The sequence below is a fragment of the Oryzias latipes genome, chromosome 24 (genome assembly GCF_053564925.1).
Source record: "Oryzias latipes strain Hd-rR chromosome 24, Olatipes_Hd-rR_3.1".
NCBI classification, from domain to species: Eukaryota; Metazoa; Chordata; class Actinopteri; order Beloniformes; family Adrianichthyidae; genus Oryzias; species Oryzias latipes.
The window spans coordinates 14,321,640-14,348,731 of record NC_136260.1 but is presented as its reverse complement, the minus strand read 5'-3'; the positions used below and the strand labels follow the sequence as shown (position 1 = coordinate 14,348,731).

Below are 27,092 nucleotides of genomic sequence, written 5' to 3'. Positions count from 1 at the left end.
CATTTTCTCCATGATTCAAATGAGAACATTCACTTAAATAATATTCAAATAATTTCAATATTGTTTCCCTGAAAAATCACTGTATTTTGCATATTTCCTTTTTGCGTAAGGTGATGCAGCACTAAGCTCTACCTCACATTAGATTGCGAAATCTTATACAAACTTGATTGACCACATGCTTTTTGCTCTCAGTTTATTGCCACCAATGTTATACTTGATTAAATATTTTTAGACACTTTTCATTGCATGTCCTAACTTTTGATGTAGTTGGTAGAGTATTACGTGTTTGTTTAGAACTTATGTAAGGTTAAGATCTGATAAAGCTGCACGGAAAAGACGCAAGTACCTTGAACAATAGTACAACCTGCCCTTTAAGAACAATAGTTCCTTCAGCTTCGGCTGCAAGTAGTAAGGGTACATCACCAAAAAAGAAGGCCTGTATTCCTGCGAGGTTTATGCAATCATAGTGATAATGTCTTTACCTTAGTGATCAAGTGACAACATATTTGTTGTGTTTGTCACTCACATCATTCTCAGTTGCAAAAGAAACACCTTCGCTCATAAGCAGCAACTCATAGAATGGTTTAATTTTTTTAGGTGACTTTTTTTAAAGTTTTAATAAAATTTATAAGACCAGTAGGATTGAAACAAATCACAAACTACCGATCAAAGTAAAGGTGAATCTGGTCTTTTTTCCTATTTTTGTATCAGAAGAGAATCAACTATTTACATCAGGAAGAAAAATCATAGGTTTTTCAAATGATTGGATTATTCCTTTCAATTGGTTTTGTTGTTATATATTATTCTTTTGGGATTTTTGACTTCCAAATACCCAAACAGCATTTTAGGTTTCACAGTTGTCCCCTGATCACTTCTGACTGTAAGCTGCACAACAGTCTTGTTGGAGAAGAGGTTTATTGTCTTTGTAAAAAAAACATCAATGTACTACTCAATCACTGAATCAAATATAATGCAGTTAGGATACAGAAAAAACTTGTAGTTATTGCACAGAAAAACAAAAAAAGTAGAAAGAATTGTACTTAAAAATAAGAAGTGGAAATAAGTGCTGCTGAAGTAATACTGATGTAAAAGAAACAGGAAAAAAAAATAGAAATTTTTACAATGTCAATGCAAACTCATTCTTATTTTAAACTTTTCACAGTAAAAGTAGTTATTTCCAAGAAGAGATGATGAATATATGGAAAGAAAAAAAAAAGTCTAAGTAAAAATAAATGTACACATTTCTAAATATGTATTTCTTGTTGCCAAAACAAAAAGATGACAATGATGTTACCTCTTATGTCCCCATAAGAAAAAACAACAACATTGTTTGTCTGGAGTGGTTGAAGAAAATACACAAATACAATAATGCAGAGTGGTACCTCACATAACAAACGCTGTACAAAACAAACAATCCTCATAAGGGACGCCGCTCTGCGTGCCAATGAGCCTCACAAATAAAAAAATCAATCAATCAAGACAAATTTAAAATAATCAAAATCAAACTAAAAAACTGAACATCCAGCAAGTTGTTATCTTGTGGGCCTCCGGACCAAATTCCATTCACTATGCAAAGTAGCACTGTACAAATAATGTCACATGAGCAGTTTTCCTTGGAGCTTGGTTTTGCTGTTGAATATCTTCACATTAAACAAATCTGTTCACTTTTACTCAAGTGTTGCTAAATGACTGAGGATTATTGGAGCCACCGGAAGAAATATGGTAGCCAGTTATAGCACCTGCAACAAAAAGACATTCTGTCAGAGACAAAACAAACATATTTAGCAACAATTTTAGATACAATTGTAATTACTTTCTGTTCATAGATAAATATAGATAAATCAGATTGCCAAGAGACAGGTTTTTTTTTTAAATAGGAAGTTCTTTGTTTATCAAATGCAATCTACAAAAATTCGAATAGTTGCAGAATTTCAAAATCTTAGGATTTTGTCTGTGTTTTGACAAACTGCCTCTGGATCGTCATGTTGGTCCCAGTTCCCTGCAGGCACTCTACTTTGGCAACAGAGCAGGTAGACTTCTTTGTCATTCTGTTTGAAAATTTAAAGTGCGACATCAAACGTTCCCTTTTTGGCTTATTTATAGGAAAGTTGGGACCAGTCATTTTAAATCATGTGTTTTTCTGTCCAGTTTTGAACTAAACAGCAATCACAGAAACCCAATAATCAAATTTATAAGATGAAACACACTTTGGCTCTTAGCAAGTAGTGTGTTGGGAGGAGACCATATGTCAGTTATTAGTGTAACACTGGATTGGTTTGAAGTGCAACACAACCTGTGAAGATCACAAAATGAACATTATAAAATCTCAGAAAACATGTGAGCAATAAATGGTTCCATATGGAACACAGCAGAAAATGAAAGCAGTGTTTCTTTTAATTTTCATTAAAACATGCAGACTTCCCCTTGCAACTTTTTTTTTTCATTTTAACTGTATTCATGACTTTTCAATTTAAATTTAGATTTAAATTTTATTTATATAGCCCAAATTCACAACAACAGTCGTCGCAATGGGCTTCGACTTTTGTTGAACCTTTTGACAGAAGTGTCTTGATTTAAAAATTCTGGAGAACTTTACTAACAAATATGATTAAAAAACAATGTGTTCAATCTTAAATTTTTTACATCTGACAAACCTCTTCTAGCTCTCCAGTTCCTGAACCTTCCACTGATGGATGTTCCATTACTGGTACTCTACAAGGCAAAAATGAGAGACATTAAACAATTAGTAAACTACCAAAATAAAGAAATAAATAAATAAAAGAAAGTGTGTTCTTACTGTTGTTCCACTAAAGATGCTTCTTGATGTCTTAACTAAATCTGACCGAACCTAAAAAGTATATAATAAAAATTAATAAATGGCAGTTAAAACTGGAAATATAAAAATATAGTAATTAATCATAATTTGATCATGAGAAATGTTATGCTCTGAGATTTAAATATCAGTTTAGCAAGAACATTCATTGCAAAAAAGAACATTCTGTAATAATTTTTAAGAAAATAAACGTGTTGAATAATTTAAATTATAGTTCTGTATTCATTTTGCTTAAAGTTTGTTTAAGTCCAGTTTCATAGTTTGCAAAATGTTCACAAAGCTGGCACCAAATTTTCACAGTTTCTGACTCCAAGACACTGAATAAAAAAATAAGACTGAATAAAAACTGACTGACGACCCTTACAGCCTTGCTCTATAACACTTGTGGAGTCATAAAGCATACAATGTCTAACAATAACAGCTGTTTCAAAATAAATATGCTAATGCAGATGGTGATTTTCAATGACTGGGAGATGTTTTAGGTCAAAGGTATTTATATATATATATATATTGACGTCTGCATGTATTTTAAATATGCAACATTGCTATTTTAGTAACAGCAAAATAAAAACCGAGTAACTATGGTACAAAAAGACTTTATGGACTATTTTGGATTTGAATTGCATAAAATGTGTGTTGTGCATAAGGGCCTGCGGAGTCATTGCATGGCAACTATACATTACTACTAAAGGCCCGTACACACCGGGACGAATATTCGCCAGGCGTTTTTCGCCACGTTTTTTGTGTTCACACCCAGGTGATTTTCGCTGACGATGAGCCGAGCGAACATGCAATTTCATTCCCTGACATTAGATGGCGCTTAATGTAAACAGAAATACTCCTGTAAACAAGGTGGCGCTGCGCAACTTTACGCTTCTTAAAGTCGCTTTTCACTCAGAAGAAGAGAGCAAGTATTTACACGCTTGTCAGAATCAAACAAAGAAAACATGAATATTTCAAGCACCAGTAGCTCCAACTGGTACTTGGTAAGGGGATGTTTAAGAATGTCCGTCATTATTTCTTCGCGGCAGTGTAGACGCTACTTGGCGTCTAACTTCTTCGCTGGTATGTGTGCTCAGCAAGGCAGTTTTGTGTTTGAGCGCCCCCAAGTTGTGTTTTACTGTAACTTCAGAAGCTCCAGACACGTGTGCAAAAGCGCCATTCTCATTGGTCGAATAGAAAAAAAAAACGAACCCGAGGCGTTTTTTTTTTTGACGCTTTGGCGCGTGGCGTTTTTTCGCCTCGGTGCACACTCTCATTGGTGCCCTTTGTTTAGTCACGAGGCGTTAAACGTCGGCGAAAATCACCGGCGAAATTCGTCCCGGTGTGAACAGGCCTTAAGTTGAAGCCCTTAAGTTTCTTTGTCCATGCCCCAAGCCTGCACTTTATAAGATGCAGTGAAGGACTTCCAAATGTTATAAAGATGCTGTAAATAAATTTGCATACACAGTGGATTCACGCTTTTTGATATATCCTGGAAATATTATTTTTGTTTCAGTTCTATCAATCGATCAATCAATTAATGGATTTATTATTTATACACCACATCCTAAACTTTAATAACTTAGCAGTTGGTTGTAAAATTTCATGGGAACGCTTAATGACATCAGAAAGTTTATGAAATGCTGACATATTAAAATTTTGTTTGATCGTGCTGCAGGTCAACTCAACACTCATTAACTCTGTCATTCATATTGTACATCAAGTTAATCACATAAATATTCAAGAGTTAACATGATTTGGAACACCTACCTTTTTGTCCAATAGAGTTCCAAACACCAAAATGAAAAAACCCTAGTAAGACAAACAGAAAAAAGTATTTAGGCATCCTTAATAAAAATATATATTTAAGTGTAAACAATACTAATATCAGTACCAAAAACCTCTACATTTTTACCTGCAATGAATTGAAGAATGCAAACGAGTAGTGAATTCCTTTATTTTTTGGGTCCACCAAAAGTCCAATTCCCAAACCCCAAGTTAGTCCAAACATTGGCGTGAGCACAGCAACACTCCTTGCAATAATGAATAGAATGTTTTTATCCCCAGATTGTGCAGATTGTGCTCTGCTTCTAAAAATTTTGTGCAGCACCACAATTAGGATGATAAAGTTAGTTAGGATAATGACCAGTACAGGAATTACAAATGCCAGCAGAGCTTTGGAATCATCCCAGTTCAACCAGCAGCCCTGGATGTATTTTTTTGGTCCAGCAGTGGAAGCAATTGTTATTGATGCAATGATGAGAGGTGCGCCGTATCCCAGAGCGAATCCAATACCCAACAAAGCCATGTCTGATAAACCACTACCAAACACATTTATTGTGCGGAAGAGCAACAACAAAGCTGAGTCCAACATCCAGAAGAACATTGCAAGGTAGAAAAAGTGGTTGAAGAAGGTAACTGCAGTGCAGATTGGGCCATTATCACCACCACTTTCTACAGTTGCTGCCATGATGATAAACCAAATGTTTGCAATCAAGAGAGACAAGGCAATGTTTACAATGCAAACATGCCGCAGGAGAGAAGTGCCGTTCTTTCTTATTTCCTTCCAAACAATAGCTTCAATGATTAGACAAATAATCAAGGAAACCATGGAAATGGTGACTCCAGCATAAGTTATATAGTCTAGAGCAGGATCTTTTGGAACAAAAGGTGACATGAGGACAGAAAATGAGGTGAGATGGTTGCAGCTGCAGCTGACAGTACCATTTTCATCACTTACAAAGAAGCATCCCTCATCATCCCATCCTCCAAGTCCATTAAAAAGACTGAAGTTCCAAAAAACACATATTGGATTCTTTAGTGTATCGTTGAATACGTCAAATGTCAGAGAAATATTGCTGACTCTACTACTGCTCTGAATGAGTGCAATCTTGCCATTGATGGTATTACTTGAATCATTAATATTCAAGTATCGTGGAAGGAGGACATTATCCAAAGAAGAAAATGTTATCACAGTTAAATTAGTTGCTCCAGTTACTTGTATGTCCACCACCACAGAGGAATTAAAGTCACCATTGAAATTATTACTGAAAGAGGTTTTGTTGAAAAGAATCAAAGGCGTGACAATGCTGAAACGGTCTCCTTGAACTACTTTGCTTATATTTTCGAGAGATTCTAGCAACAATGAACTACTTCTGGAAATAATTTGGTTGCTGGTGTTAAGGTTTTTGGAGTCATTCTTGTTCAGAATTTGCCACGATTTCTTTGCTTCATCGCTGGTGAGAACGTCTGTGGTTAACAGGACATTCTAAAACCAAAAACAGAAGAAATAAAAACAGAATATATTTTAATTATATAGTCTATACAAAATTAAAATATTAATAATGTAGAACAATAAAATACATTGTAAAGCACGGCTTGTTTAGAATCTGTAACCCACGGCATAGTTACACACCTACCTCCATTAAAGGTTTGTTGAAAGATAGTTGTTTAGAAGCTACATTTCCCAATATTTTAACAATGGCACCAATGGTGGCAGCTGAATCAGTTATTTCCTTTGAGGAGTTGACAGCTACTCCTTTTAGTTTGTCCAAGAATATTGGCAAGTTATCATTGTTTAATCCCTAAAACAATAAAAACAACATTAAGGGATGCACTTTTCATTTATTGAAATAAACACTCACTGGCCGGTTTATTTGGTACACCTTTGCTAGGACCAGGTTGGTCAACATTTTGCCTTCAGAACTGTCTTAATTCTTGGTGGCATAGGTTTAAGAAGGTACCTGAAACATTGCTCAGAGAGTTTGGTTCATATTGAGATGATGGCATCACACAGTTGCTGCAGATGTATGCTATAGTTATCTGAATAATTGTTCTTATGTTGCGATTATTTCCCAGACACATTTTCATTTGCTCATGTGTTTCATATAGTTAAATAAGCATTAATGTATTACGGGAGTGAAATCTCCAAATATTCAGCCTATTGTTGATATATATTCTGTCATTATTTGCCTTTCAAGATTAAACGTATGTTTTTGGTCCTTTATTTTATTAATTTTTATTTTATTAGGTTTTTCCGAAAAATGCAATAGATATGTAGGATTTTGTTTTCTTCTTTATTATGCACTTTTTGGTTGGTATGACTTGTACTTCAGAGTGACTTATAGTGCTAAAATACATTTTATGTGAGATGTAATATTTTCTGATTAGAATTGCCTTCTTTATATTCTGTATCATTTCCTTTTCACAATATTTTGGGTGTAACAGTATGGTAAAAATCTGTATTTAAACTTGATTTATGTTGATTATGCCTGCAGCACAATGCCAAAATATTTGTTTTGTATGCTTTGTTTTTTCCCAATCTCATGTCATCTCGCCTTCACCTACACAAGACACAAAGTTAAGTAGTTATTTTTCTATTAGTACTTTATTTTTAATTTTTAAAATTGAAATCCATTTTTTTGAAAAGGACCAAATCCCATGCATGCACTTGCTGCCCTTATTTTACTTTGCACCTCCATAATCAGATGAATCAAATAAAGCAGCTGGTAAGTGTTCATTACTTCACATGAACATTTTATTGTCATGAGCAAATGCCATTTTCATCTCATCGCTTTATTAGTTAGGTATGGTTAAACTTTGAGGCTTTCTTGTTAACAACCAATTTTTTAGCTTCTTTAAGACATTCCAAAACAACTATTTAAAACAGCAAATTCAAAATGTACTTGGAATAAAACAGGTGTAAATATAAAAGATTCAAGAAAAAAAAGGTGTGTTTATATGGCTTACCCCAGACTGATCAAGCAGATCTTGAACTGCTTTGAGGACACAATTTTCTTGGACATTTCCAAATTTTCCATCTGCCATGCACTCTGCTGTTATTTCTCCCACTTTGCCTGGATCACAGGCTGCTTTTGCAATAAACCCAAAGTATCCATCACCAAATTTGGAGTCACGTACACAATCAAATTCTGAAAAAAATATAATTGAAGTCATTTTACATTTATAAAAATTACAAGAAATTTTGAATTGAATTATATTGCTTTTTTCTTACGCTTTGTTGTAATTTCCAGATTGATTGCTGCTGAAAAACCCGACTCTGAAACACTCTCGCAGATAACTTGTTTTGGGGTGTTTTCACAGCTGACAGGAACTTGATATGGGTATGTAATCTCTGAAATTGAGTGCAGCACAAAATTACATTTCATTACTTATATTAGACAAAATCCATAGAAAATATCATATTACAGCATAATATAAATTAATGTTTGAGTATTTTAGGCAAAAAAGCCCATTTTATAAATTTACCTTTAGCAGGAACAGGAGGAGAGTTTAATCCCACAAATTCAACTTTGTAAGGATCTTGAACAGAACACTCGAGTGTCAGACTGTCTCCACATTTTAATAATCTTTGGACTGGGCTCACTTTAATCCGTGGAGTCTCTTTTACCACAATGACTCCTCTCTTACGGAAAATTTTGTTTCCCCAGTGAGGCCTACATTCAACACTTACTGAAACAAAAGGTTATTATCATCAAAAATTAGTGGTGATTTACATATATCAGATTATATCTTAATCATTTAATCATTTAACTTAATTTATTTAGCACTTTACTCAACATATACAACATAAAGTGCTTTACATTACCCAAATGCAAAAAAAAAAAAAAAAACACAATAAAAAAAGGAAACATTAAAAATAAAAGTAATTAACAATAATCTGTTTTTCATGAAAATCATTGAATCAGTAGAGATAGAAAAAAAATGAAATATAAAAGTACATTATAAAGATGAACATTCTGTTTTTTTTCATTTTCTTTTCCGTGTTTCCCTTTCGGGGTCACGGGGCTGCCGGAGCCTATCCCGGCCACTTGTGGTCGAAGGCAGGGGACAACCTGAACAGGTCGCCAGTCTGTCGCAGGGTAGAATGTCCTCAATCACGCACCCATTCACTCTCACACTCACACTTAGGGACACTTTGAGTTGCCAATTAACCTATGAAGCATGTTTTTGGATGGTGGGAGGAAGCCGGAGATCCCGGAGAAAACCCACGCATACACGGGGAGAAGATGCAAACTCCACAAAGAAAAGTCCCACATTGATGTTGTGTTTTCAGGTTCCCCAGCCGGGACTTAAAGCAGGGGCCTTCCTGTTGTGAGGCAAGAGTGCTAACCACTGCAACACCGTGCAGCCCAAATATAAAGATGAACATCAAGGATAAATATTTAAATAAATAACAAGTTCTAATAGATTAATAAAAATCTTCTGAAATAAAAAAGTTTCCCCAGTGAGGCATACATTCAACAGTTACTGAAACAAAAGGTTATTATCATCAAAAATTAGTGGTGATTTACATATATCAGATTATATCTTAATCATTTAATCATTTAACTTAATTTATTTAGCACTTTACTAATAAAAAAGTTCTGAAAGATTAATAAAAAAAAATATATATATATACACGTCACAAGGAAAATGGAAACAAGATCAGAAACTCGTGCGTTTACTTTGTCTGCTCTTTTTCTACACGCAGAAACTCTTTCTTTTACTGATGATGCAGCCGTGTTACTTTTTTGATGGACGTGTAATCTTCATACGCCGTCATTAAAATCTCAGACTCCGTCTCACTGAAGTACAGCGTTTTCTTTTTTTTTTTTCACCACGCGTTTCCATGGTGACTACAGAAATCGGCGATCCATTGAGAATGTCTTTATTTACCTGCTGTGCACGTCCATTAACCCAGGGTTACCAAGTCGATCGTAATTACTCCAACTCATATTCGGTCTTTTGGAACCGACATACCCCGAGTAAGCAAGTTCAGGCGGATTTCAGCCAGAGTTCAGGCTTAAAGTCAGGCTAGTTTAAACATGCTTCCTGGAATACCCCCCAGGGGTGATCATTACATGTTATGATAATTTTGTTGTTCACCTATAGCTTATACTGTCAGGGATAGCCACAGTGAATCAGCTTTCACTACATTGCACAGGTGGTTTGCTAGAGATTTTTAGGCTGGATGCCCTTCCTGACACCACCCTGTATATTTAAGGCACAGGGAGACCCAGGTAGGCAGCAACCCAAAGGGTCTTGCTTAAGGACCAACACTGGATTTTAGCATATGTTTATTTTATTAAATCCGTCAGTAATTAATCATCCTCATCATGAAGTATGTCACTTGATTGAAATGCACAACAGCCAATCCAACATTCTCTAAAACAGCACATGCATATTTGACTACACTATGTGCACATTCTGCCTTCCATTCTCTGTCAGCCCCGCTCCATGCTGGGTCCCAGTGGAGGGCTACTTGAGGCCTGGGCTGACCTGCGTGCCTTCTCAGTAGGAAGCGAGACAGGAATGCCCCATGTGACCCTGCCGTGCAGCCTGCTTCTGACCAAGGAGCTGAGCCCACGTAGGCACTAGTGTTTTCTACTGTAGAAGCATGTGCTTCACTAGCCCTGCCTACAGACTAGGGGCCTGAGCTTTGTGCGCTCTGTCACACAGCCTAGCAAAACCCGCTGCCATAGACCGTATATAGAGTATTTGCAGTCAGTGCTCGCCCACCATTGGAAAACCTGAATCCCGCACGTTCTAGCTCCTCATGATACCTGGTTGATCCTTTCAATAGTATATGCTTGTTTCAAATTTGACATTTTGACACGCTGAGCCAATTCAACAAGCTGTTGAAGGCATCATCTTTTTATTATGCAGTAATCCTACATTTTCATAATAATTTATCAATATAATTCAAAGTAATTGTCTTATTCACCTACTCACTTTATTTTATATATATATATATATATATATATATATATATATATATATATATATATATATATACACACACACATTTTGGATCTTGTCATCTCAAAAGTAGCTTGCATGCTGAAAGAATTCGAACACCCATGTATTACTCACTTATACAATATAGTGCATAAAAAACTCATTTTTAAAACTGAACTAGTAATTAACCATGTCAGATGCTTCACTGATGTCAAGTAAAAACAGAATAGAAAGACAAAGTGAAGTTGATGAGTTTAAGTGTTTTGATTTCTTACCATTGCCAGGTTGAGAGAATCCAGGTACAGTCAACAGTTCTGGAGTACTGGTAGTACTGTATGTTAAACTGGATATAATGCTGCCATTTAGTTTCCACTCTTGGTCCAATTTAGGACCAAAATTTAACTGAGTTGGTACAGTACAGTACACAGTCACTGACTTTAGAACAAATACTTCAATAGTTATTAATTCATCACCTATATAAAACAAACAACAGTGTCATTATTTATCAAACTTATGTGTAAAGACATGAAGTTGAGCTGGTAAAATTTTCGTAGTCACTTACTGTCAAAAATCACAGGGTATTTTGCAGTCAGATCACTAAACACCCCAGCTTTAACAGCTGACACCAGTGTAGTTGTAATTTGTGGAGCACTGATGGTGTAGTCTGCAATGGTGCTTCCAGAGCTGAGACACAAAACAAAATCTCCAATAAAATGAAGCCACAAAGAAATATCCTACTTTGCTATTTTGACTCGAGAATAACCCCCTAATTGTGTAAATAAGAAACAACTATTTATCAGAATTATACATTTGCATTATCGGAATTTGATTTTGAGTTTACCAATGACAAGAAAATATATGAAAAATAGATCCTGAATTTTGTTTTCTTCTATACATTGAAATGAATGAACATCTTATGGATATATGACTATATTAATGTTACATAAATCATCAATTTTCAAATTGTTGAATTAAATTTTGGCAGAAATCTGGTTCATTATTTGACACCCCCTTTTTTAAATAATATCATTGTGCTGTCATCAAAATAGGTCATGTGTAAATCTAAATTTTAAACTTTTCTTTTATTTAATGTCTTTTCTGGACATGCTTTACCAACTGCAGTCTAACTGTAACATTTCTTCTTACACAGCATTTTTGAACTACACATGCAAAAACAGTGAACAGAGATTGAAGTGCCTTTTTCATACATTAACCATACCAGATTATAGGGCACGTTAAGGGAAACAAATTGTGACATAACTACTTTAAGAAATTCCTAGAAGGGCCAATAGGCAGGCGATTAGTCAGTGAAGGTTGATGGGAAGTTTTGATTTTTAGCAATTTCTGGCAAACTGTGTTGGTTTTCAAGTGAACTTGCATCTGCAATAACTAGCAGCACAACAGATAAGTCAAACTGTCTGTCAACATTTTTTAGTTGATACATATTTAATACAAAAAAAATACTCTCACTTTTTACTTCATCATGCCAAACAACTCACTGGGCGTGTCACTCTGCAAGCCTCCTGACTACAATACCCATAATTCTCCAACAATCCATCAAGCGGTGCAGCTTTGTAGTTGATCAGTCATACTAAAAGATTTTTAAAGATTTTTGAGTGTCTACAGTAATATTTGTACTACTAAAATTAGAACAAAAGGCCACAGTTTTTAAATAGATTTATATTTGAAAAGTTTTTAAATTGCACATTTAAAAAGTAAATGTGTCAAAATCCAATTTCTGCCTTCAAAATCTCTTTTTTTGGTTACAAAATACATTTTTGCATTGGCGAGCTTATGCAAGACACTTGCTTGGATGGAATCCAGACAAATTAGCTCAAACCCTCTCGTTGGTGATTGGCTGGTGTGGTGGCAAATATATAACACTACACTTTAAGTTAAGAAAAAAAAAAAGACTAAATGAAAGTTTGGTTAGAGAGAATGTTTTCGAAATCAATTGTGTGAGATGACACAATATAAATGAGATTGGTAAAGGTTATATTCAAAACTAAACAAAAAGATTTTTGGGTCACAGATGGCTTTTCACAATCAAATATTTAAAGTTTTCATCAGTTTCTCAGAAAGTCAAAATTTTAAAGCTACAAATTTTGTTAGCAATCTTTTGGCTTTTATTCTGAATATATTGTTACAATTAATACTTCATATGAGTGTCCGTGCACCAAGTAAAATTAATTTAAGGTCAGATGGCACAAAGAAATCCATAAATAACGTTCATCACTATAAACTGCCCTGTCGATTTTTGAAAAAAAAATTGTTTTGGTGAAATAATTTTAGGTGGGTCTTATGATCTGGAGGAGTAATTTTTATTTCATGTTTATGTTTTGAAATCCCCACCAGCACATCCTTCTCAGTACCGCACTTGAAGTTACTTTTCTGCATGTTTCATCTTTTAAAATAGTTTTATTTGAAATATCATAAATAGGATAACGTTTAAGTTTTTTATATCGTTTAAATATGTTAATAGTTTTTCCAGCAAAGATCTAATAAAAAAATGTCATTACTTTGAATTTTTAAATGATAGTCTATATAAAGTGAAGCAGCTTAGCAGTGGCTCTTAGAAATTAGTGGGGAAGAGGTTCATGAACCATAAAAACCTCTGGGATGTTTTATTGGAACATTCAGAAAGATTTAAATGGTTTTGAGATTTATTGTTAATAAAAGAACAGAAGTGTGTTTCTCAAATAAGCACAAAAAGATTTACCTCTTACCTGAATTTAAGGTCAGTAAGTGAACAAGTTGGAGTCTGTTCTTTACACTTTTGCCGAATCTGTTTTAAGAAATTGAAGTCATATTTAAAATCACATATTGTAACGGTTTGTCATAAAACCTGTTAAGCACCTAATGACTGGGATATGTAATAAAACATACTTACAGCTCCAGAAACATCTATGTATTCCTGACTATTTTTGTCATTGAAGGAGTCTTTAAACTCTAAGTCCATTGTAAATGTCAATTGTTGAGTTTGAGGTGTTGGTGGTGCTGTCTTTGCTGTTGTTGATCCTGGTGTCAATGCTGTTGTTGTTGGTGCTGCTGTCATTGCTGTTGTTGGTGCTGCTGTCATTGTTGTTGTTGATGCTGCTGTCATTGCTGTTGTTGGTGGTGTTGGTGGTGCTATGAAAAAAATCTGTAGTGTTCAAAAGAGTACCGTACATTGGTGCTTTACGCATGAAAAACTGCTTGGATTCAGTCACTCAAGATAAATGACATTTATAATAATCAGAATTTACATAGTTAAGTGTGTGTCAGAGGATGTTCAGCCAAAATGAATATTATTCAATGGAGTTATAATTCAGATGGAGTAACTGACAATTTCGTGTGGCAGTGGTCAGACAGTACTTTGCCAAAAAATAGAAACTTTGCCTGCATTTAAAAGAAGATTTTGCAGCTGGATGCTTTTACCATTACAGGTTTGTCGATTTTTGGCCTGCCTGTATCTAGCTATGAGGGCAGTTGTGACAAAGCCGTGACCTTTGCTTATGACTGTTGATACTACTATTGAAACTTTTACTACAGTTAAAGAAGGGCTCAGCGATATGGCCTAAAAATCTCCGACTTTATTTTTTTAAATTCGATTTCCGATTTATTCCCGATTTTTTTTTTTCTTCCCCCCACCCTTAAGGAAAGCAATAAGTACAAACGGCAGACAAGTTCAAGAAAATGTTGCTTTTATTTAATCAAACCCAAGACAAATGTAACCCCCATTTCTGGTATGAATAATAAATAAATGAACACGCTCTTGGAATCAAAGTTAAGTATAAGACTTTTCTTCTTACTCCCTTTTAGGACTTGTGTTTAAATAATTGTGTCTTGTTTTATATAACTTTTGTCTTGTTTTTGTCTAATTTGTTATTCTAAACTTGTTTTCACTTGTCCAAAATAAAAAGGTTACTTCTTTACTTAAAGTCCCTGCTGTGTTTTAAGTCCCACTTTGTAGTCTAGACTAAAAGGAGACAAACATTCACCTTGACAGTAGCACCATTTTCTAAAAGATTAACAATACAGCTCAGATCTGGGCTCTAAGGTTTTAATTCAATTAAGAAACCCCGTCTTCTCCACGGAGATGATGATTAAGCAGCAGGAGTCAACGCAGTATTGTGTATTGACAAATAACAGTAACAACTATCTAACTAATAACTAACTATACAGGCGTAGTAGAATGAGTATGTGTTTCTGTGTCAGGGCGCGTTCGTGTTTAAGAGGACTGAGCGCGTGCCACGCGAGCGCGCGTAAGAGCCTTTGACTCCGATGGGCTTTAGGCAACGTGGGGGGGTGTCTCTTCCTCCACGTCTGTGGCAGTAAACCCAGACCAGTTCCAAACAACAGATGATTTTATTTCTTTCTTGGGAACAAACTTCCCACTGTCACCGGTGGCCATGCTGTCGCTAGCTGCTTCGTGTGTCGATTGTCGCATGTCGCCGTGTGATTTAGTTATTTTTGAAATCGTCCTTAACAAAAAATTCGAATTAATTCATTTGATCGATTTATCGCCCAGGCCTAAGTTAGAGGTATACATTTACCTGTAGAAATAAAAATGTATGTAACATATGCATTCATATATGTGCTCTGTGAAAGCCTCTTGGCCTACCTGTTGTACTGAGGTTTAGCTGGCAGGATTCATTATATTTGGGGCGACCTTTAATGCATCCACATGTGTCTCCTGTGTAGGATCCATTACAGGCTCCATAGGTCATACACGTGTTATTGGACCAGGCATAGTTTTCCCGACATGAGCACTGGTACTGAGTCAGATCAGATGTACACTCTGCAGACAAAACAGCATCACAGGATCAACAGTGAAAATAGTAAAGCAACAAATAAATAAAACTTAAAAAGGATGAACATGTTTTACCTGTTGTTGTTTCACTGCTGATTATTTCACTTGAACTGTTAATTAAACTTAGGTTGAGAATTTTTAGGAACTCTTGGAGTGTGTTCATGTCAGAGTAGCCTATAGTCATTTCAAATGTAAACTCTGTGGCTTTTACAGAGGCTGTATGTAAAACAGACAGAAGACTGGGTTTACGTCTCAGTTTATGGTAGTTCTTTTTTCTGTAAAAATAGTTCAGGATTATGAGTTAATGGACTCACCTTCTCTTCTTGCTCTTTCATTATGGCGCTCTTTGTTTGAATTCAACTGATCCTAAAAAAACATATGAGCTAAATTTTGCCAGTTAACCTTTGTAACACTACAATATGCTATATTGAGATTTTAATTCAGATATTTACCTCAAAGAAGGACGTTACAGACTGCCAGTAGTCCTGATTCTGTAGTTGGTAGCATAAAAACATAAGAACCACAGCAAAACATGCTGCCTTTGTTAAAGTCATCCTAAGAGCAAAGAGATCCAATTATAGATGAATTATTAAAAAATATTAAGATTCATATATGATATCACACAGTTAAAAATCCAGGTAGCACACAAAGACATGCAGCCTAACTACATAACTTAATTCACAGTCTTTGTGAACAAGGAAGTCTCAGGTAAATTTCCCTTCAGCCTTGTGGAATGAAGCCTATTGCCTGGTATGTACTGTATTTAATGACAGGAATTTCCAAACCTGCCAAGTGAGGTGGTATAATGATGTAACAAATAAACGCCAATGTCAACTTCTTTGCGCTGCAATCTGCACCCACAACAGTAATGCTGGCTGAAAAGACTTTCTCGCTATTCTGTGAAAAGACAACGCATTTTTAAGTACACATTAAAAGTTGACCCAGTAAAAGAAATGCATAAAGAGTGAAATAACCAAAGAATTATTTTTTTCCTGAATGTACAGTAAACCCTTGTTTTTCACGGGGATTACGTTCCAAAAAGAACCTGTGATAGACAAAATCTGTGAAGTATAAACCCTTTTTTTTTTTTTTTTTACAATTATCATACAATTAAATACTGAATACAATTATATATTGAAAAGAAAGAACAAACCATTTTACAGGCTCAGGCATTTGTTTCACAAATAAAAGTACTTTAGAAATGTTTTTTTCAACAAATGACTTCTGTACTGTATTGTCAAATAATAATTTTAATCAATCAATCAATGAGAACAGAAGGCTTCAAATCGCGGAGATTAGCCCCGCCCACCGCGACCCGAAGAATTGGATTAAACGGGAGAAAATGTAAAATGATTATGAAAAAAATACAAAGTACAGTCGGACAAATAGTGACTCAGGTGTATTTCACTGCTCTTCAGACTGAGCCGATGCATCCTGTCAGCTCTGCAGTGTCTTCTTCTTTTGAAGCCCGCGGTGCAGGTGTGTTTGTTCGGGAGAAGAACATAGTGATAGGCAGGTGTTGTCGCCCTTTTTTTCCTTCACAAAAACATCCTTGTTCACCGACAGGCCACCATCGATTATGTTGGAGTTGTTGAATTTGCACGTACGTAATGTAAACTTGCCAAGTTGTTTTACGTGCGTGTACATATTAAACTGCAACGTTATTGACGCACAGGTAGAGAAGAAGCGGAGTGGCTTTTTAGCCAATCAGAATGCAGAACAAAATGCACAATGCAAATCCGTGAAGTAGCGAAACCGTGAAAAGTAAACCGTGTTATAGCGAGGGATCACTGTACAACAAAAAGGTTGAACTATGCACAGCTCGAAGCCCTTTACATTTAAAAACAAATCTGGAAATACACAGGGAGCCAGTGCAGCTCTTTAAAAATGGGCGTTGTGTTTAAAATTCTGCAACTAGTAAGTAGTAAAATTAAATTAAAATTATCTCTGTCTTTATTACTGATAATTAGAACCTCAGTTTTGTACTGGTTGAGCTGTAAGAACTTCTCTGCCATCCATGGCTTTATATCTGACATACAAAGGGCACTAAGTGTAGGATCTAAAATTGAACTTGGGGAACACAACTTATTTCATGGATTCTTGAAGAGCCTGGATTCTGCGTCGGCCAATTGGCGTTGATGAGAAGCAGACTGAGAGGCTGATACAGAGATAATTTTCTCTAACAGATTATGCTTTTCTCTGAACTACAGTCTAAGCATTTGAACAGTGTCCTGACGTCAACAGTGTGCTGGTTTACAATTGTCCCACTTTGGATTGCAAGAAACTCCTTCTGGAGGAGCATCAGCCATCTTGGAACAATGAGAAACCGGAAAAAATGTAATTAAAAAAATACACTTTGTTTTTAAACTGGCATTTGTGTGCCTGATAACACTCCAAAATTACAGTGAAGGCCAAAGATAGAGAAGGTTTGACTGAGGCTGATTAAAAATAAGAAAAGTGTTTTGTTTTCTATTGCAGTGTTTCATAAATCTGGTCCTATGGTCCATGGTCCTGCTTTTTTTTTTCTAGCCTACACTGTTCAAATAAACCATACTTTCGGTTTCTGATATGATCAGGCTGCTTCAGAGATTCATTATGAGCTTAATCATGTTTGTTTAAGCAGCTTTACAATTTCCTTAATATTTTAGTCATTGATTGGTGGCTTGCAGGATCTCTGCAGCCCGTTGATGAAGCCATCGGTATCCCTGCTGCTGTCCACTTCAATTCTTCTTCCTCCACCAAAGACAAGATCTCTAAGTCTGTGTGGCACTTCCGTCTGCGGATGCGCACTTTTTGGCATTTTCAACGTTCCTATGCTAATATAACAGACTATTTTTAGCTGGGTAGTTCGGTTGGTAAGGTGAGAGGCTACCAAAGGCTACCACGCAGGAACCCAGGGTTCGATTCCCGGAGGGGGATAAACAATGGTACTGGGGGCACTTACCATATCAATGGCGAGCAATTAACATCACCCAGTGAAGGTCCTTAGGCAAGACCCTTAACGCCACTGCCTCCCGAGTGCGGTTAGGCTGCAGCTCACCGCTCCCCCAGGGGATGGGTCAAATGCGGAGAAGAATTTCCCCATTGTGGGATAAATAAAGTACCAATTTTTATCATTATTATTATTATTATTATTATCTTTGCTGTTTTATGTTGCAACAGGACATTTCATTTGGAGGAGGGGTTATTAGGGCCCGAGCACGGAGTGCAAGGACCCTATTGTAATTCGAATGTTTATTATTATTATTATTATTATTATTATTATTATTATTCTACCGGAAGAGTCGCCTTTTTGAGGCCTTTAACATACCCCAAAACTCACCAAATTTGGCACACACATCAGGAGTCGCGAAAAATTTCGTATTTTATAGGAGATTGGCATGGGCGCAGAAAAACGGCTCGATAGCGCCACCTACAGTGACTTTTGTCCCGACGCCCCGCATACGCTTTAACGTACAAGCTTGATTTTTACAGGGCATGTTCTTCAGATGGAGACCTACAAAAAAGTCTGAAAGGACCCACCTGTCACTCGCACAGGAAGTCTGATATATTGAGGTCAATATGTCATTTTTGCTCCATTTTGGACATTTGCAGGCCTCGCTCTAGAACGAACTCCTCCTAGAGATTTGTGAATAATGACTCCAAACTTTGGTTTTGTAAACTAAACACATGTCCGATGTTAAATTGCGAAGCTTTTAAGTTTTTACGGATGTTTGTGACCGTGGCGGCGCGTCGAAAATGGAGGTCATTTTGAAAACACGCCATGAAAAGAAAAATGGCCATTACTCAGCCATGCAAAATCCAATCTGATCCAAAATTGATATGCATGATTGTAGTCTGACTCTGAACACATCAGAAGTGGAAAAATCCAGAACAAGTGTAGCGCCACCTGCTGGTAAAAGGAAATGACATGTTTTACTTGGAGCATCACTGCTCCAAGTAGGATGAGCCGACACACCTCAAAATGATGTCCACCTGTTGAAAAGCCATTGAAGTTTACTCTGATAAAAAGCCATAACTTTCAATGCGGGGGTGTGGTCGTGACAGAGCGGCGAAGTTGGGCGTCTCGCCATGCACACAAAAGTTGCTCTCACGTGCACATTCCTTGTCCAATCTCACTGAAATTCAATAGAGGTGATGAGGCTTCCATTCTGAACCAATGGATATGACAATCTTGGACGAGCTCCATAGCGCCACCTAGATATTGACAAATACATTTTATGTCACATTCTGACCTATCTTTTCTCTGTGCTTTGTCCGACATTCATAAAATTACAACAGGAGATACTCATAAGGGTCTTCTCTCATCGTCTAAAGTTTCATGGGTGTACACCTGACGGTGCCTGCGCAAGCCACCACCAAACAGGAAGTGGTTGATTGCGTTGCAGTCAGATAATTAAAAATTCATAAAAAATCAGCCGTTTGTATCACGAGGCTGAGATTTCAGAATGAGAGGCCTCTTACATATCTCCAACTTAGATACACAGCACTTGCATGGGTGAACAAAAAACGGCTCAATAGCGCCACCTACCATGTTTGTTTTTGAGAGCCCCGCCATGTTCTTTAACATACAAGCTTGATTTTTACAGGACATGTTCATCAGATAGAAACCTACAAAAAAGTCTCTTGGGACCAAGCTGTCAGTCGCACAGGAAGTCTGCTATATTGGTGTCAATATGTCATTTTTGCTGTATTTTGGTCATTTGCAGGCCTCGTTCTAGAACGAACTCCTCCTAGAGATTTTTGAACAATGACTCCAAACTTTGGTTTTGTAAACTAAACACATGTCCGATCTTAAATTGCGAAGCTTTTAAGTTTTTACGGTTGTTTGTGACCGTGGCGGCGCGTCAAAATTTGAGGTCGTTTCGAAATCACGCCATGAAAAGAAAAATGGCCATTACTCAGCCATAAATAATCTAATCTGATCCAAATTTGTTGTGCATGATTGTAGTCTGACTTTGAACACATCTGCAGTGGAAAAATCCGAAACAGGTGTAGCGCCACCTGTTGGCAACAGGAAATGACATGTTTTACTTGGAGCATCACTGCTCCAAGTAGGATGAGCAAACACACCTCAAAATGACGTCCACCTGTTGAAAAACCATTGAAGTTTACTCTGATGAAAAACAAATCTTTCAACGCGGGGGTGTGGTCGTGACAGAGTGGCGAAGTTGGGTATCTCGCCATGCACAAATGTTGCTCTCACGTTCACATTCCTTGTCTGATCTCACTGAAATTAAATAGATTTGATGAAACTTCCATTCTGAACCCATGGATATGACAATTTTGGACGAGCTATATATGTTCATAAATGATCATGAAGCATGATCATATAATCAAGCTTCATAGGAAATCAGCCGTTTGTCTCAGGAAGCTGAGATTTCAGAATTAGATGCGTCTTACAAAGCTCCACGTTTGAAAAGCAGCACTATACGTACGAGAAACATTTAACCACCTTAATCACCCTATTGTGCTGAAAGCAAATTTTTGGACATTTTGACTCAAGCAAATATTTTTATCATAACATCTGTTTAGTTTATCAGCACCAAAATAAAAAATATTTACATTTATAAAATGAACTGGTCAACTCTAGGATTTTATTTATTCAATCTTACATCCTCAAGCTTTTCATCAGTCTCCCCTGCTGCAGGAGTGGAGTTAGCCCCCCCCCCAACCCCCGGCTGTGTGCTCACATGTAAATTAGCCAGGAGTGGCAGACAGAAAGTAGAACAGTTAGAAAGCCTAGTTCAACACTAAAATACAGCAATTTCCTTTGTTTTGTTTGTCTTTTATACATCCTTAGCACTAATCATTGCTTTTTTATTCATCCAAAATACAATTAACTTTATATTTTATCTTTTTTTTTTTTACAAACAAAATATATGAATGTGCTCCAAAACAAAACCCAGCCTCAGTACACTCCTACAGATGTAACATCAGACAGTAAATGTCTCTTTTATGCTTTTTTAATCAATGCTGCAACTTCTTTTCATTTCCTTTCAATACATCCAAAGAAATTAAACTACAACGACAACAAACACAACACATAGCAAATGTCTCTAAGAAGATTATGTATATACATTATGTACCACCTTTAAACACCAAATAAATAACAAATCTTTCTAATACAATCACAAAAAATGGAACACAAAATGTAAAACCCAAATTAGAAATTGCAATTTTAAAAAGATACATTTTTCAGCAGCTTTTCAAAATCAATCACATATTTTACTCTTCTGTGGATGAAACAAAGAAGTCCAGAGCAATGTAGCCACTTCTCCAAAGTCTCTGTCACCTTCAGTTTTACACAAAGTCTGTGAAAATCCACCATACATTGGTCACATGTATTCAGAGACCTGCTAAAAGTCCACAATTGTAAAAGCTCTTATATAGACAACTGTTTGTTTGCTTGGAGCTCTAAATATAAAAAAATGCTTTTCTATCACCTAGACACAGATGGAGAACCACATCAACTGGATTAGTAACAGGGAAACATGTTTAGGTTTAAACTTACATCAATAGACAACATGAAGCTGTTCATCACATTTTTGACCTAAACATGTAAACACATCCTTGGCTCTGCGGTTAGGAAATGGTAATTGGGAATCTCTTTATACCAGGAGCCAGCCTGGCCATTGGAACATCGCCACAGTGCCCATCCAGACTGGGACAGCAACGGGGTCCACTTCACAGCTGTGAGGCTGCTGTGTTTAACTCCAGCTGTCCCAGCAAGGGAGACAACTGCAGCAACATCCACTGACCAAGCTGGCAAGCCCTGGCAGAAAAGATCCCCACAAGAAAAACACTGGCTCAGGCAGGCTGGTCAAAAAAAAATAGTTTTGCCAATGTCTTGCAGCTCGCAGATCAAGTGGTTTAGTTTTCCAGTAATGTCAGTCAAGAATACAAGTTCAGATTCACCATATTCATATTCACCATATTCAGCAGATATCTCCACCAATAGCACCTTAAAAATCCTGTTCTGTTTTGCTTTGCAGCTGAGGTTTTTTATGATTTTCACAATAGGAGTCATTATATGTCCAGAGCCAATCACTTCTGCACATAAGGCCTACTGGTGAAAGAAGCAGCAGTAATGCAGACATTTTGGAAAGTCTTGGTCAGCTTTACAGTGAGTGATGAAACCTGTTTGTCGGTCAATCATAGCAGGAGCCCCGTCTGCAGGTATGGCTACCAGCTTTTCTAATTGTACCTTTTTCTGCACAAAAACTCCTTCACCGTGTTATACATTTCAACTCCTCTTGTAGTTGTCTGTTAGGGCAGATGTGTCAGGAGTTCTTCTCTTGTGGAAACCAAAAGCTATGCTGTACTGTTGCCGTCCACAGACTCATCACACTGGACGTTAAACCACCTGCACGTTGTAAGATCCCGGTCCAGCTAATTGGCCAAGTTATCAGACATAGCTGACACTCATCTAGACATTGTAGTGGAAATTGAATGAGTTCTATTGTTCTCATTCTTAGGAACAGTGATAGCAATTATCATCATTGCTTGTTTCTTAATCTGATAAAAACCTTCTTCTACTTGATGAGAAAATGAGCAGGTCTAAACGAGGCTTAGATTTAAGAATTCTTTTCATGCTATATGCAAAAGTCTTTGTCCTTTAAGGCAACAGATTATAGTCCCCCCCCCCCCCCCCCCCACAGGCTGCTGTCATATTAACATTAGCTTGGAGCTCCAGAATGGACAAGAAAAAACGACGAGAATGGCTCGAGCAGGGCGTTGCTCACGGGGCGGTCGCTCGTGCCAGGCGGTGGCACGTGCTCGGGCCCGCTAAATGCTACTTGTAGCTTTAATGTAACATTGTTTTCCTTCCGTATTGGTGTTCAGCACATGACAGGCTAATGACGTAAGGTGACAGATGGTCTTCTGGGAATGTGAATTAAAAGGAAATAAAGTTGGAGTCCTGTACACCCAAACATGTCTCTGCGCTCCTTATTGTACATATGTAACTCCGCTTTATTGACACTGAACCCCGGAAAGCCGGCTACTCTGACATGAATCTGATTTTGAGTCACCAAAAAGTTTTTTTGTTTTTGAAACCTATCTGGAAATAAAGCTTCCCAAAATGCTCCACATCTTTCATCTCGAAGCTAGGCTCCGATAAAAAGACAGCTTTGGTGTTTTTTCCTTGTTAGTCTATGACTTTTTTCTCGTAATTCTACGAGAATTTTTTTGTGAGACTTAAAGTCTTGTAATTTAACAGTTATGACTTTTTGTCTTGTAAATTTACAACTTAAGTCATAATTGAAAAAAGTTTTGTTTGTAAACTGGCCTTAAAACTCTGTCGTAAAAAGGATATGCCGGAAAGCAAAAAAGTGCATTACTAGTATGATAACGCTAACAACTTTGAAGACGAGATGTTTTTGTTAACTGTCAGCAATGATTTGGTATTATTCAAATAGAAGTAACATCATAAACCTTTCCTGTGTGATATTTCTCAAATGTTTCATTGACAACTGTATTCTAATCAAAACAACTGAAATCAGCAGTCGTTCGTGCTGTCTGTGCAAACTTACACTTCTGTAGCAGTGATTCTTTTTCAAAGGAACATTTTACAAGACCTGTAAAGTCAGCAGGAGTTGCGCAATGTGCCAAAAGTTCACACACACATATTTCAATAATCTGGAACTAAAGGCATGTAGAGCACGAAACATGTTCAATGACAGCACGAGACATTTGATTCCGCATTAACACTGAGCAGCTCAAAAAGTTTTTTTTCAACATCTTTAACAAACAATACGAACACAACATCTTGAACAGATATGAAAACTGATGTAAATCTGTTTCACTTCTCTTCATCTGCTTTAAATGTATAGTACTTTTTCGGTGGTATACATTGATTCTAAAGATTTTTTTTCAACAGAGGGGCTATGGAAGTTGTAGCACGTTAGAAAGAAGAATGACCTGGAAGTCTGTAAAGATCAAATGTTTTAAAATAAAATTAAAATCTTAAGTCTCGTACAGCCACCTCAAGAGACTTAATGAAAATGGAATGTACCATTTTTGTGTGTGTGATATGTGTTTTGTGAAGTATTGTAAGGATTCTATAGGTTGCACGCACATGGTGTTATACGCTGTCTTTCCGCTGCACTCAAGTCGTTATACGTGTGTGTGCACTGGCGCCTGACTGACCACGTGCAAATGCTACAGGTACTGGGTATGAAGGTGATAATGACTGTATGATGGCCACACAAACTGCGTCTAATTTGCTAAATTCTCACCGTCGGGATGTACGTAAGGAGCATACAAGGAGCATATCACCGTTAGTGATAAGTGTGCAGAATTTGGTGGGTTTGAAACAATGAAAAATTGCTTGTGTGCCTGTGTCTGACCTACTTCCCCCTTCCTTACCCATACATGTTATTTAGGTGTTCGCTTTGAGATGCATCAGCAACCTTTGTGTCTCTGCATCCAAAAACCTCCTCTTTGGTCTTCTAGACCTTTTATCTGACAGCTCTAGACTCAGAATCCTTCTACCAATATATTCTCTGTTTCTCCTCTGGACATGTCCGAACCATCTCAGTCTGGCCTCTTTGACTTTATCTCCCAAACCTCTAACATATGCTGCCCCTCAGATGTACTTACTCCTGATCCTATCCATCCTGGTCTGCTCCAAGGTGAACCTCAGCCTCTTCCTCTCCAGCTCTGCTTCCTGTATTTTCCACTGTGCTTCTGTTTCTAGGTAAAACAACATAGCTGTTTTGTTAACCTTTCCCCTAAAACTCTTCTATCACATATCACCTGACACTCTTCTCTATCCTTAATAACTCCAACCTGCTCATGTCCTTCCAGTTTTAGTCTCTCTGCCTTGCTAATCTCTATAGGTCAGTCTATCTCTATTTACTACCCAACCTAGCATACAAGTCATCATTAGCCCCTTGTTTGGCCTTTGACACCTCTACTTTCACCTTATGGTGCATCTCCCTGTGGGCACAAACCTGCTCTTAAAAATTTTGTATAAGCTTGAGTTCCCCTTGTTTAAAGAATAATAAATACAGATGGTTGTTTTGTCACGAAACGTACTGATCACAGAAGAACCAGTTTACAACTTTGTTTTTTGTAGATTTTTCCCCTAAGGAGATAGAATCTAACAAAACAAAATCTGTAGAAAAGCAGGCAATGGCAGCCGTCTAAATACATTTGTAACAAGCACTTCTTGAACTGAATGGACAAGTAAAACAAGTAACTCCGCTTAATATTTTACCATTGCAGCAAAACAAATACAATACCACCTAAACAAGATGAAAACAGATTGACTTTTCTTTGCATTTTCTGTTAGTGAGATTGCAAGAAGTTTAACACATTTAAACTGATGTAAACACACATTAACACATGCTTTTGTATCATTGATTTTAAACAACATGCGCATGATTCTATAGATAATATAATCTAATGATCTGACTTAAACAGTTATCATCTCTCAATTTTACTATTTTTACATCTTTCAAAAAGGAATCAACATGTTTGGTAGGTAAATGAATGTCAAGATAAAACTGTGCATCAGATAGGTCTTCATGTCAGACCTCTGCACAAATTTACAGTCTACCAAATCACCTCTTCGTCTTTTCTTTAAGCAACAAAATAAAAAATGAGCGTCTGTAGGTGGTTTTTAGGATGTACTAGGTTTAATGTACAATATACACAAAAATCAGTTACAATTCAGTTACAACCAGTTATAAATGGATTAAAAAATGGACCTTACCTTTTGTTTTCTGATTTATGAAGAGGTTCATTGGGATGGCTGGAATGGTTCTTTGCACTTTTCTCACATCTGAGCTCAGGAGCCTTAGTTCAGCCTCCTTAAATACATTCTCAGACTTACACTTGTTCAGCAGGTTTAGTGATGAGTTATTTTTTAGCACACAGTTTTGATGAACTGTCAGCACAAAGTTTAGTCATTTTGTAAGTGAAAGGTATAATAGTTCATAAGTTATGTTTCTTATGGTTCTCTCTGTCTCTAAAATACTTGACACACCGCAATGCAACGTTGTGAAATTAAGCTAAGGGTTATATGTTGATACTGATGTGAATTCCTGAAACCCAATGCTTATTGTGCTTATGAACATTTGTTTTTATAACACTGAAGTCAAAGTCGATCAAACTAATTATAAACTCTTAATATAGTTTTCAACCACTGAGACCGATTTTCTTTTGATTTACACAACAAGTGTATTGAAGAGAAGCACCAAAGGAATGAACCAAAATTCCCCGTCAGCAATGTGAGACACTGATAAAGTTACACAGAAGAGGTAGATTTCAAACCATCTGGATCAGGTCAATTCTGTTATTGCCAAAAGAGACTCTGTTCTTTTGTTTTCTCATTTAAAAAAACAAACAGGCATGGACATTGTAGGAAGCTATTTACAACACTGTGGTGGTCCTGATTTGCCATTCATCCTTATTTTGTAGGAGTCTTTGCCTCCCACTGAGGGTCTCCTTCTTGTTGGGCTGTATATCCTTTCCCTCATGCTGGACCTCCTGTGGGACCAACTGGTGGACTGCTGGGGGTTTAGTTTGGGCACTTTCTGGGTGGTCCAAGATCACTTCTGGGGTGGTGATGGTGGTGCCCAAAACTCTCTGGTGGTGGCAGACCTGTCATTTGGGGCTGGTGAGGTGTTAAGTGGCCTTTGGGCTGGACCATAGGCATTTAGGAGCCGGTCTCTACCTGAATCCTTGCCACCAGATCTAGTTCCTGTGTTGATTTGTAACTGTGTTTGATGAAATGGG

The 27,092-nt window shown here is 36.9% G+C and overlaps 1 protein-coding gene across 1 annotated transcript; it reads right to left on the bottom strand.

Moving 5' to 3' along the window:
• Positions 1–898: 898 nt before the first annotated feature.
• On the bottom strand, positions 899–26,138 carry LOC105357165 (adhesion G-protein coupled receptor F1-like). The gene is made up of 18 exons (XM_023953252.2): positions 26,068–26,138; positions 15,800–15,902; positions 15,662–15,713; positions 15,423–15,563; positions 15,159–15,335; positions 13,446–13,684; positions 13,282–13,340; positions 11,118–11,239; positions 10,831–11,028; positions 8,084–8,287; positions 7,830–7,949; positions 7,565–7,746; positions 6,235–6,399; positions 4,731–6,083; positions 4,586–4,627; positions 2,798–2,848; positions 2,655–2,712; positions 899–1,739 (listed from the first exon to the last, which is right to left on the bottom strand). Exons 2-18 carry the CDS (start codon positions 15,899–15,901, stop codon positions 1,672–1,674), a joined length of 3,333 nt encoding a protein of 1,110 aa, XP_023809020.1. The 5' UTR covers position 15,902; positions 26,068–26,138; the 3' UTR covers positions 899–1,671.
• Positions 26,139–27,092: the final 954 nt, after the last annotated feature.